At 42.0% G+C, this 12,962-nt stretch overlaps 2 protein-coding genes across 7 annotated transcripts in view; both read left to right on the top strand.

The window, feature by feature from the left end:
• The first annotated feature begins 62 nt into the window (after positions 1-62).
• mrps21 (mitochondrial ribosomal protein S21) lies at positions 63-2,016 on the top strand. The gene is made up of 2 exons (XM_054764058.1): positions 63-229; positions 530-2,016. The coding sequence occupies exons 1-2, from the start codon at positions 147-149 to the stop codon at positions 708-710; spliced, it is 264 nt and encodes an 87-aa protein (XP_054620033.1). The 5' UTR covers positions 63-146; the 3' UTR covers positions 711-2,016.
• A 683-nt stretch (positions 2,017-2,699) lies between these two features.
• rprd2a (regulation of nuclear pre-mRNA domain containing 2a) overlaps positions 2,700-12,962 on the top strand; it is a 32,708-nt gene continuing 22,445 nt past the window's right edge. For all 6 annotated transcript variants that reach the window (XR_008567088.1, XR_008567089.1, XR_008567090.1 and 3 more), the window contains exons 1-3: positions 2,700-3,259; positions 10,304-10,433; positions 12,141-12,292. Coding sequence is in view for 1 of the 6 variants with exons in the window: in XM_054762835.1 (XP_054618810.1) it covers positions 3,085-3,259; positions 10,304-10,433; positions 12,141-12,292 (457 nt within the window). In the remaining 5 variants the exon portion in view is untranslated. The remainder of the gene's footprint in view (positions 3,260-10,303; positions 10,434-12,140; positions 12,293-12,962) is intronic.

The following is a 12,962-nucleotide window of genomic DNA, read 5'->3' as shown; positions in this document are numbered from 1 at the left end:
AACCTTCTATCCTGCTATTAAAAGACTGTTGTTCCGGCGATCACGTCTGGTGCTTGTGCATTACACGGAGAGTTGCAGTACATTCGGAACTATTCACACTACCGTGTTTTCACACGGACACTATTTTCGCCTGCAAACGGGGCACCATGGCGAGACATCTTCGCTTTGTGGCTCGGACTGTGATGGTCCAAGACGGCAACGTCGATGCGGCGTACAAACAGCTGAACAAGTAAAACTTTACTTATTAATATTTTATTGATGTTTTTACGTCAGATCAGGCAGCGGTTGCAAGCTAACGTTTGCTAAGGCAACCTTCCGTGCGAAGGTCACAACTGCGCAGGCACAGTGGTGTCCTCGTATGCCGCGCTAGAGTAAAATGCACAATTCCGAATGTTTTTTTTGTAGTTTTATAACATTGTCTCTTTATAATGGCCCTATTATAGGTGTCTAAATAACATATATGAGTCGAGATAAGTTACAATTATTGACACTGCTTCTGGAGTTGACGGAACATATCCATATATTTCAGGGTCCTGACCCAGGATGGGATCATTGAGACGGTGAAGCGCAAGCGGTACTTCGAGAAGCCCTGCAGGGAGCGACAACGGAAGAGCTACGAGAACTGCAAGCGGATCTACAACACTGAAATGGCCAGGAAAATCGCCTTCATCTCCAGGACAAACAGAACTGATCCCTGGCTTGGAATGTGATAAAATGATTATTGAAGTTGGGAAGAAATGAAGCTCATTGTTAGTGTCAAAGTCGGGACTATTTTTCATCTTTATCACCTCACAAATGCTCCATTTTATGGGACCAACTCTGGTATGAAACGCTTAAACTTGGCAACGTTGATGTTTTGCCTCCTGCTCCTTTAACAAAGTACGAAAGGTTATTTGTTGCAGTAAATATGACATGTACGTTTCACTCATCAAAGCTCATAACGATTGTGGGGATCCTCACTGAAATACAAAATATTGTCAATGGAGCCATCATTGTGTCATCAAATGATGTATTACTGTATATTGTACAGTTAGTCAAAAACTTAATTACTATGGATCAGTGGGCAATACCATCAGTTAACCACTAGAGGGTGCTCCGAAAAAGGACATGCTTGCGTAGTTACCACCTCTTTTTAAATTCTGTAGCATATTCTCCATGACGTCATCCGAACTTACTGATTAAATCCATTTGTCTGTATATGTCTTATATGTGTTGATTAGTGGCAGATCCAGAAAAAAAGGACTTGGAGTAGCAACAAGGTCTCGGGTACAGGGTGGCGTGGGACGTCCTCAATGCAGTATGTGAAAATCTCCTGTATGATAACAACAAAGGAGACATGAAAAACACCAATCCAGAGGAGCGTTGTTTTTCAAAAGGCAGTTTTGGGTCCCTGTAGAACTTAATACAGTCAGGCTGTGTTAGAAGATATATCACGCACTAGGACCAAGCGGAAAGCGGCCGCTCAAGCTGCACCCCTTTTCCCATGAACTCAACGATTGGCTCAGCCGTTTCCTTTGGCTAATGTGTGATTGGCCGTACCCGCTGTCACTCCATGAGACGCTGGACTTGCATTATGGTGTTTGTTTGTTGACCGGAGTCCGTGTTGTTCTTCCACTTTAAATTGTTAACATGTAAGGTGTTTCTTGCCCTGCGCCATGTCAGCTGGACGGATGTTTAATATTCAGGTTAAATTTTAATTTTAGTCTGTCCCTGTGTGCCCGTGCTAATTCCAGCCAGTTGTGTCCCACCACCTGTGAAATCAAATGTTGTCCATGCCAAGTGGAAAATTCTGATGTTTTTTCCCCCGAAACTTCTACTAATTAACCTACAATGTGTGATATTGGAAGGGGATGGATTGCACTACTTCATTTATCGAAACCAACAATTTAAATAAAATGCTTATCAATCGGCTGCCATAGTACTAGATGGCGGCAAAAAGTTGTACTTAGCCATACTTGTGGGCTACACTGCAGACTTCTGTATCGATCCGATACTAAACCAATAAAGGGAACGGCTACTTTTTACTTGAAAATGTAACATGCTCATTTAATGATTTATCAGAATGAAGTAGACATCAAACATATATTTTTATCAAACGTATTTATGAGCAATTTAACGATACATAAACACAACAGGAGAACTAAAAAGTACCGATCTAATCGATAATGCTACTACTCTGTCTCGATCGACATTTGGATCCTCCCACCCCAAACATACACCCTCACAATAGCGCTTTAATTAAACCAAACTTGATCGTTGATTTTAACAACTGACAGTAAGTCTACTTCCGTAGATCTGCTTTATGGTACTGCATTTAATATGATTTTAAGATTGTTAACTGTAGTAGTTGTCTATATCCTAACAGGGAATGGAATGAATATTACAGAAAACATATTTGGTCAACTTTTGAGCTGTTTTGAAGATGGTGGTGTATATATACTATGTGATCAAAATACTCTTAAAAGGAGTACACGTGCTAATCACGTCACAGACATGAAAGATGTCTGAAAGAACACACTTGACTATAAGAAAGGGTGGACTACAAGGGTTTCACATTGCGAGGAATAGCGCCTAATAATACCTCTTTACATATTAGTTTATGACATAGAATACAAACCATGACATTAATGTGTACTCTGGTCTGTTTTGTTTAGTGCTGTGACTTTTACGATACTTCAACGTTGAACGAAGGTTTAAAACACGAACTTGCTATGTTTGGTAGCCATCTTGAATGTTGCTCTACCCGAGACGGATATCCGCCTTTCGGGTGTTCCAGTTACTTTTTTCCGAGTAGGAACTCTGGTAGTTTGAATTTCCAGTACTACTGCGACACAGTCTTCTTATCTCAGCACGCTACATTTTAATTCATAAAATACACACGTCCATTGCTTTTGCACAGAAGCTAATTAATCTGAAATACAGAGCGTAGCCTAGTCAATATTTATGGCTTTGTAACATCACAATGGTTGCTTATTGCAACCGAGTCTGTGCTACGGTGAGCTAGCAGGCTAAGCTAGTGCTAGCCATAGCTTAGTTTCTGGTGTGTTTTAGCGAGGTCACAACGTAAAGCGAGGATTTTAAGACATGGCAACGGGTAGAGGGAGCGATTCGGGTGCCTCATTTGAGGCTGTGCTGGACAGAAAGTTACTCAATGTGACAAACACAATGGATTCCATTCAAGGATTGTCAACGTGGTGTATCGACTACAAGAAGTACCACAGCATGATAGTGAGACAGTGGATCAAGTGTTTGAAGAAATGTAAGTACCACTAAGTTTTCTCTTTCAGGAAGTTGATTATTAATCGCTTCCTCGGATTGTTTACCAGTGTTAAGCCTACGCTACTGCAGTATTACGTTCCTCTTGGTTTAACTACTAGTTAGGTCTCCAAAGCAACGTCGTGTTTACTTTCAAATGATGAATTCCCCAAATGAAGTGAAATTGCACCCATTTAATAACAATGTAACGACATAGATGATGACACGTGCATTGATATTTTGAAAATCGTTGCAGAGAGATCATAAGTACCTCTTGCCCGTACAAGGAGTGTTTTAATACCTCACATACAAGTGTCAAAATAGTAAATTAAGCCTAAATGCAATAAAATGTGTGGCTGTAACTCCAATGACAGACAAGCAATGCAGAGGAGCGTTGTGTCCTAAATGGTCAGTGTGGCTCACTTTTTAATCGTCTCGATTCTCACAGTTTAAAAGGAAGTTAGCCCCGTTTATGTAGACGCCCCTCGGACTGGCTGACAGACGTCGACATGAGCGGTTGTCGACTTAATCGAAGTCGAAACCGAAACTGGCCTTTGCTTGCACATCCACTTGTGACTTTTGCCAGAGGCATCAGGAGAATGGGTGGTAATAAAGTGTTTTCGAAATAACAGTTTGTTGACATTGTTGTTCGGTTTGCTTCATATGGTTTGATATGTTTTATAGTCTTAACAGTTGTCGTGGTAAATTAGTTCTATTTCTTGACTGCAATGACAGTAAAGCTTTCTTCCGGTGGCTAACAATCGTTAAAAAAGAGATGCATTTTGTTAGTTAGTAGTACACGGTAGTTGAACCAGCCAGGAGGAGGCAGGAGCACGCAGGTCGACTACATTCTGTGCAGAAGATGTAACCTGAAAGAAATTGGCAAGCAATTGTCAAGCGCTAACACATAAAAAGCATGGAGTGATAGTATGTAGAATGACGCTTGTTTTGCAAAAAAAAGTAAAAGAACAAGGACGGAACGGAGGACCAAATGGTGGAAGTTGAGGGCCGAGAGCTGCTGCGAGGACCTCAGGAAGAAGTTGGCGCAGGTTCGTGGTGGTAGTGCGGATCTGCTAGTTGATTGGGCAAACGTGACGAGTGATTGGGGAAGTAGGGAGGAAGGTGGTAGAAGGTGCTAGGTGTGTCTTGGAGACGGGAAAGATGATAAGGAGATGTGGTGGTGGAACCACTGCATCTGCAATTTTTTTTAATGACAAATGGCAACTTTTTATGACTTATTAACTTATTTATTTAACAACTAGAAGAACATCAACCAATGACATTGCAAAACCGTTAATTTAATTGCAGAGAAATACTAAAATACTAAGATGAAGCAAATATTATGCTATCTTACGAGCTAACTGTTGGAGACCCCTGCGATAGTGTCACTGTCTAAAGCTGTACACACTACATGTTTCTGTTGAACAACTAAAACGCACAACTTGTGTTTTGGAGACAAGCCGTACGTATTATTCTAATGATAACAAGAGAGCAAGAGTTAAGTGACTCTTTAAAAAAACAAAACTAAGTTGTGATGATGATGATTGATGTATCCGATGAACGTAATAGCCACGAGTAGCTCCGAGCTAGCTAGATGCCGCCAGCCAGGCATGTTGTGTAAAAAAAAAAAAGTGTGAGCACACACGCTGGCATAGATTGGCTTGGCATGTGACAAGCTGTCGTCTATTGACTACACATGTCACGGGCTATCGTTCATTCCCCCCATAATCAGAAACAAAGTGAAAGTCTACTAAAGACGCGTCGCGTATCTGGTCACAAAATGCGCAAGTGCTGACAGGCAATTCCGGTGCATGCTTATCAAAATAAGTGAAACATTTTTATGATGTCTGAAATTGTTTTCAGACTAATTGTGGTCAATATGTGCATAAATAATAATCTATGTATGTATCTATACAGAAAAATATCAATTAATACAATATAAGACTTAAAATTGTTTTCAACTTTTAAAAGCACACGCATTTTTCAGGTGTGGCAGCTTTTATTTTGTTGCGGCGCACCGCCACGATCAGTTACATCTCGCGGAAACCCTGAGTCCTGATGGAAGTACAGTGAAGGTCAGAAGGAGTTGCATAGTGTCTTTGTGGGTTTAGAAAAAACGTACGATAGAGTAATGACAATGGGGAAATCTGGGGTGAAAGAGAAAAACATTTTAGGGTTGTACAGGATACAGTATGTATGATTGAAGCAGGACAGCAGTGAGGTGTGCTGTAGGTGTCACAGAGGTTCCAGGCGCAGGTTGGACTGCATGAAGGATCGGCCATGAGCCCCTTCTTGTTTGCTGTAGTGATAGAAACAGGGCCCAAGATTTCGGCGTTAAGGGAATGATGGATGGAATCGTGGAATTGGCCAAGAAAAATGTAATCTACTGTTTAATGCGGAAATTGACCTAACGTGAGTGAAATGCCGTCATCGTGAGGAGAAGGAACGTTTGTGTGGGGAAGTATTTCCCCGGCGGACCGCTCAATCGTGGCGAAATCACATCACAAACGCGATCACATCACAAACACTAACCCACCTCGTTCCGAACTAAACATACAGGAACGGCGACCTGAAAAACTGGCAAAAGTTGGCGAAAAAACCTTGAAAATCCTCTTTTTTTACGGAGCGTGAATGCAAGCTAGCGGGGTTAGCTTAATTTAGCAGAGCATGCAAATGCTGTGTGTGTGTGTGTGTGTGTGTGTGTGTGTGTGTGTGTGTGTGTGTGTGTGTGTGTGTGTGTGTGTGTGTGTGTGTGTGTGTGTGTGTAATGAACAGCACTCTTATTTTGAAGGCTGGAAGTGTGTTGAGAATGTCTGTTGACATTGATGATGAGCTGGGAGGAAGAATAAACGTGCCTCTCGTCGTTATCGCACTCGGAACTTGCACAACGTCAGCGAGCATCGTGAAACACTTGTTTACCTTAACAAGCGGTAAAACAACACGGCGTAAACACGCTCATACAGCCGGCGTAGCACATGCACAGCCGCACTAGCATGCTTTATTAAACTAAGCTAACCCAGCTAGCTTCCATTCACGTTCCGTAAGCGGCGAGTTTCAAAGTTTTTGCCCATTTTTGCTGGTGTTTTGCTGGCGGGGCGGGTTAGTGTTTGTGATGAGATTCCGCCATGACTGAGCGGTCCGCCGGAGAAATACTTCCCCACACAAATGTTCCTTCTCCTCACAATGACAGCATTTCATTCACAATATGTCAATTTCTGTATGATTCTGAATTTAAAAGTAGATTCTATTTTTATTGTCCAGTTCCGTGATTCCTTTAACATGGAAATCATAAATCGATTCGATTTATATTCATAAGGTTTTAAAATGGCTCATCACGATTTGATTTGATCTGCTTATAAATCATGAAAATGGCTGAACTCTACGACGAAATAGAAATGTACACCCCAGTTTACGATTTCACGGGGAAGTCCAAGCGTTACCAAACAAAGGAAGAGTAAGAGTGGGTCCAAACTCTGTCGTCTTAGCACTATCGCTATCATGACTTGGACTCCCGTTAGAGAAACGCTGGGCTGCAGGCTGCACGCTTCCACGGCGGCGCTAATGCACGCCGAAGCGTTTCGCTTTGTGTCATAAAATTGTGCGACATGATCTCGTGTTTTTCAAACCTTATTTAACAGCAGAGCATGATGATATTGACTTAGCCATCGATTTTTGCATAAATGAAGCATTTTCAAGCATAGCAATGGCGAAATGAACTAAAATACAAATCTAGAGCATTCATAAGACTCATTCGAAGACGCTGCAAATGATATGTTGTATTCTACACTGGCCACTAGGTGTCAGTAGTTGTTCTTGTGATGTTCAGTGAGATACACAAGCACCAGATGTGTTCACTGGGACGGCTTTTATTGCAGGTTTGTGTGATCTCACAACAGGCACAATAATCCCTAATAAAACCACTACTACCGCTGCTGTTGAGCCTGTAACCCACTCCAAGCTGAAACTCAACCCCCCGACATCACATCTGTCCGCCTGCCACTCAGCTCCCTTAGGGAACACATTTATAGCAACACACACAAGTCTTATTTATGTCTTAAATGGCTTATTTACTCTTATTTTGTCGACTACATTGGGTAATAGGAGTGTAAAAGTGACTATAGGGGTGTTATTTCATGTCTAGAGGGCTCTAATAATGTTAAAACATGTATTTAGAAGGTTGTAAACAGTTTTTTTGTGCTCTAACTATGAAAGTATTCCATTTATAAATCAGGAATCCCACTTCATGACTGTGATAAACAGTCACAAACAAAACCTTACATTTCAGCAACCTTTTTTTATTCGAGGAAATCTTTGTAAAGGAGGATAGCAATGATGCTTTAGAGTAGTCAGTGTACAACTTGTATCGCTGGTGTCATTTCTGTAGTATGTCCCTTGAAAGTATTTGATTCTGCATTGTTTTAGTCATCTTCAACATAAAAGATGCTTAAATTTGCTGTGACACTCTGTGGACTTTACAGTTGTAACTTTCCAAAAAAAACATTCTCATGTGAAGGGCTGAAATGGCATCAATTTAGTGTTCATGATTGGACTTTTTGAACTTTTTGTTGCTACACTTTTGTAGTCATGGTAATCTTTTTGTGTCATACTGTTAAAAACATTTTCTCAGTGTTGTTTTGTTTGTTAGTACAGTGGAACCTTGGTTAGCGTCATTAATTAGTTCCAGAAGGTCAGACTCTAACCAAAACGGACACTAACCAAATCAATTTTTGTTGTCTTTTGAATGAGTGGGATTGAGTGAGTTACAGTAACTTAGGCAAGTGTGTGTTTGTGCGTGCATGTGTGTGGAACCTTTGTGGGTTTTCAATTGCACTGCAGACAAATAAACACGTTTGTACTTTTTCCACTTTGGGTGAGGTACTAATGAATGCACTGTAAGTAATTAAAGGTGGCAAACAACGCTACAGCATATCTATTTTGGATATAAAGCCTTCCTCAAATTTACGAAGCACCTCAAATAGACCCGCCCCCCTTTGGCCTCAAGATAAAACATGCTGCCGCTAGGTGACTGCAGGCATTTCATTCCGATTATCCAGGACAAAAACTGCCATATTACGGCTAGAATTCCACCATAGGAACAAAAGTGCATGTGACCCGGACGACGTCATATTGTTTTGGACGCATAGGGTTGCTTGACAATGCCGACGTCACATGTGCCGTCCAAACCAGGCGCGGCTTTATGCATATCATTACCTGAAAGAATCGTTTGATCCGCTGACAAAAGCAGTCATGTGAACGAACGCATACCAGAGTGCACTAAGGTGACCATCAAGTGTCTTTTACCGGACTACAAGCGCGAACGCACCCAAACCAACATCAAAAACAGTATCGGTAATTATGCCCACACACACTTAATATGCTCAGTTATGATGGAAATACTGGTGCAAATCACTGGCTACTTAAATAAGTCATTATTTTAACAGCTCTGTATGCAATGTTACTATATTGTGCAAGTGTATCTATAGGGTTGTGATTGATGAACTGCGGATATCAGGTTGACAAGTGAGAGATGCGCCTGTATCGGTAGCAGCCTCCTGGATCGACCCAATCAGTCATAAATCCTGAGATTAATCAACTGCAGAGGCAAACACCGGGTATAGCAAGACTAGCAACTGGGTGACTGTGTGTCTCTTTAAACGCTAGAGCCTAGCTTTCTGACGAAAGGGTTGTCGCGCATGCTTCGTAGCTTACCATGACTGAAGACGTGAGTGGATGTAAATAGTAGCAGCGTGTAACGCGTCTGCTTCACAATGCCCGCACCGAGGCCCGAACACAGGACCTGCGGAGTGGGAGACGAGAGCGGTGACCGTTGGGCCAAAAGCCCGGACTGTCGACCCAGCGTTCAGAGGTTCTCCAGCTTACACTTGCGCAGCCGCACTGGCTGCCATCTGTTACATAAACAACAGCAATAACGGCAGCAGATGGCATATAAACAGTCATTTCTGCCTCTTGTCGCTCTAGATAAAGTTTACTAAAAATACAGGGTGTCCCAAAAAAAAATGTATACACCCTTGCAGAGTAAACCCATTGAAATGAATGATGGCAGCCAGACTAAACTCTGAAGAAAGGAAATTCATTCTCAAAAAGCGTGAATGCACGCAAACACCAGGGGAATTGTTTCGTGACGTGTGCGGTTCTATCGCTTCGCATTGTCAGCAGTGTCAATTTGAGAACATGCGGTGACAGACCAATAAAGTGATAGTTGTAAGTTGTACTACATTTGGAAAATGTAACAAATTATAACACCAGACACCTAGTAGACAATTATTTAAGGTGCATATACATGTTTTTGGGACACCTTGTATTTAGTGTATAAAAATCTATTTCATTGAGTCCACAAGAGGTACAGTAGTCGGCTTTAGTCAAACTTCATTTAATGGAGTAAGAATGCAATGCCCATATACGATATGAATGCATTAATAATCTTTTCCTGCATTGCAGAATGTTTCTTTTGAAATAGTCAGTCCAAAAAAAGGTGTCATTATCTGTTTAATCCACTCGTGGGGGTATGCTGGAGCCTATCCCAGCCGACTTCCGGCGAGAGGCGGGGTACACTCTGGACCGGTCCAGACACTATGGACCGGTCCAGAGTGTCGCCAGCCGATCCCAGGGCACATATAGACAAACATATCACATTCATATGGGCAATTTGGCATGTTTTTGGAATGTGGAGAAAACTCAAGCACGCACAGGGAGAACATGCAAACGCCACAGAGAGATGCCCAAGCGGAGATTGGAATCCTGACTGTGTGGCCAACATGCTAACCACTTGGCAACCGTGCAGCCTTTTTTTAATCCATTTGTCATTAATTAGTTTAATGCATGTTGATGTGTATCAGTTGGTGTTTCTGACATAATCAGCATTGGCATAAATTGCTTGCCACAACGATCCGTCTACTATTTACTGTTAGTAACCGTATAAGCTCTCCTTCTATAAGTATGCTACAGACACAACAGTATTGCTTATTGGCATTTGGGCCTCCTCCTACCGTCCTGCACATTTTGACTTCATTGTCTCTCCTCCCAACAGCTGACACTTCACACAAGCTCAACCTTTTTTACCTCGCCAATGATGTCATCCAGAACTGTAAAAGGAAAAATGCTCTGGTCTACCGTACCGCATTTGCTGACGTGCTCCCTGAGGCTTTCTTGCTGATAAAGTAAGTATGCACTTTTGTTGAGGGGCTGCTACCATGCTATGATATTGCTGATATCATGTGTCATCTTCCAGTGACAGCCATTGTTTTGTTTTGTTTGCCTTTTGGGCAATTTTTTGGGTTGGCAGTTGAGAAAATGAATGTTTAATGAATTCTCCAGCTTTCAGGTACATTGATTAAAAAAAAAAACACACACACTACGTAAATAATATACATACAAATAATACATTTCGGAAATAAGGGCCAAAAATAATATACAGTTACTAATCCTATAGTTTTTTTATGTTTGCTGCAAGCGGCGACCCGTCCCACTTTGTTCGACGGTCCCTGAACGCACCATGGTGCGTGCGCTAACGTCCTCTCAACACAATACGAACACTAGCACTCAACACAGACATAGTAACGTCATCAAAGCTCACCTTTACGCATTCACACACAACATCAGAATTCGGAAGCAACGATGAATGGGGAAAAATATAAGTGTCCGTGGCAGCTTGGGACAAAGACTCCCTGTCTCAAGCACACAACTGTGGTGCGTTCAAGGACCGCTGGGAAACGCTCAGCAAAAGACAATGAAAGAAAACAATGTAAACATGCAACAATGGGCTTCTAACGGTATATCATTGCACACGTTATGACATGACAGTTGAAATCACATGACGTGGTTTCATTTTAAGGTGGATATGATGCCAGCAAAGAGGCCCGGGACAGAAACAGGGTGGTTCGGGAAGACGGTTGCCATTTATTGTTAAAGTATTTATCAGTAATGCAGTGAAAATGAGAGGAAATGTGAATACCTACTTTGCTAGTCTATTTCGGTGTGTGCCCCTACATTTTTTTTTACTTGGGCTCCTAAAATTTTAAGTTAGGGCCCACTTTGCCCCTAGTAAAAAATGCTAAGTCTGAAGCCCTGTATTGGTTGTTGGTATCAACATTTCAACTTTTTCTTATTATGCCTTTTGCTCTGTTTTTACCATTTTTGCAGTTTTTAAAAAATTGTGTTGTGTTTTCTTCAGTGATGCGGTGACAAATGAGATATGGCCCCTGGGCTGCACTTTGGGCACACATTACAGTACTTTTGCGGATCATCGTCGTGTTGGCCGTGTGGCGTCGGCTCTTTGAGCAACCCGCAACTCTGTTCGGCCTGTTGGTTTTTAGTGTCCCGTTCAAGCGATGGTTGAGGAGAGGGGGGCTGCGTTACGGCTGTCAGCCCCAACGATCCGCATCGCTGCAGCCCGGAGATGTTTTTGGAGGTGCACGTCATGCAGTGCTTGTTGCTTGCGGGGTTTGCTGAGCCGGTGTGGCTTGCGCTGGCATCTCCGGCCAAGTTTTGTGCACTGGGCTCCAGGCGTGGGCTTGCGTGCCTGGATAGCGGCGAGGCGTACAGGCGTTTTTAGTGGTCAAATTGTGTGCCTGTTGGGCACACTCCGGGAGGGGATGGCACTGATGTGATCATACATTTCCTTTTTCCTAATATTTTCATGATTGACCTGCAAAGTCCCAAAGATGGACCGGTAGGCTTTATTACCTGACAAGCCTGATGTCAGCATGTGACAGCAGCATAGATACAGTCAGTCCAACAGCCTACACAACTTTATGGATGCGAATGTTAAAGCGATCAAATTCCACCTTCTTTCACTGTGCCTTTATTTCAGCTTTGAAATAAACGTGTGACGTGAAGTCCCTCCCCTGTTGTTTGTTTTCACTCAGACATGAAGGTGATGCCAAGGTGGTGAAATCCGTGGAGAGGATACTGTCCATTTGGCAGGAGAGAAGCGTGTACTCTGATGCACTGATCACTGAGCTCAGGAGTAGCTTAGTCAAAGAGGAGTCCCCACCTGTGACACCAGTGGAGCAAAAAAGTGAGCATATCAACATTTATTTTCCTCAGCACACACACAGTAGGGCTGGTTGATATGGTCCAATAGCCATAACCTGGCACTTTATGACTGAATGCCGATACACAATATTCATCCCATTCATATGTCCGACAAAACAGTCGCGGTAAATTGAAAGCGACTTGTTAATCGGTTCTACACCCCACTGATAAGTGAATTTAAATTAACAATGGAATATTTTCATAGTTGGAGCATAGAAAACCTATTTACGACCTTCTAAACACTCATTTTAACATTATTAGAGCCCTCTAAACATGACATAACACCCCTATAGTCACCTTCACACTCATATTACCCAATATAGTAGACACAATAAGAGAAAATAAGACATGTAAGACAAAAATAACATACTATAGACTAGGGGTGTCCCGATGTAACCTTTTCTCTTCCGATTTGGTTATGTTATAGCAGCCTTGAATATTGGCCGATACCAATATAAATCAGATACCAGCACAGACCATACAATTTTTTTTCGTAGCGTGTAATGTTAGAAAAGGCTTGATCAAGTGATATTACCCAAACAGCGAATAATAGTCAGCAATAAGGGGGATGAGGAAAAACTGACCCGTTTACTTCTTTAAAAAAAAAAAAAATTAATTCATTTGATTAATAGAGAACAAAAATCTAAAAAAAA

The sequence above is a fragment of the Dunckerocampus dactyliophorus genome, chromosome 20 (genome assembly GCF_027744805.1).
Source record: "Dunckerocampus dactyliophorus isolate RoL2022-P2 chromosome 20, RoL_Ddac_1.1, whole genome shotgun sequence".
Taxonomy (NCBI): Eukaryota; Metazoa; Chordata; class Actinopteri; order Syngnathiformes; family Syngnathidae; genus Dunckerocampus; species Dunckerocampus dactyliophorus.
Note: the sequence above shows the minus strand (reverse complement) of the source record. Positions and strands in the feature narration are given on the sequence as shown.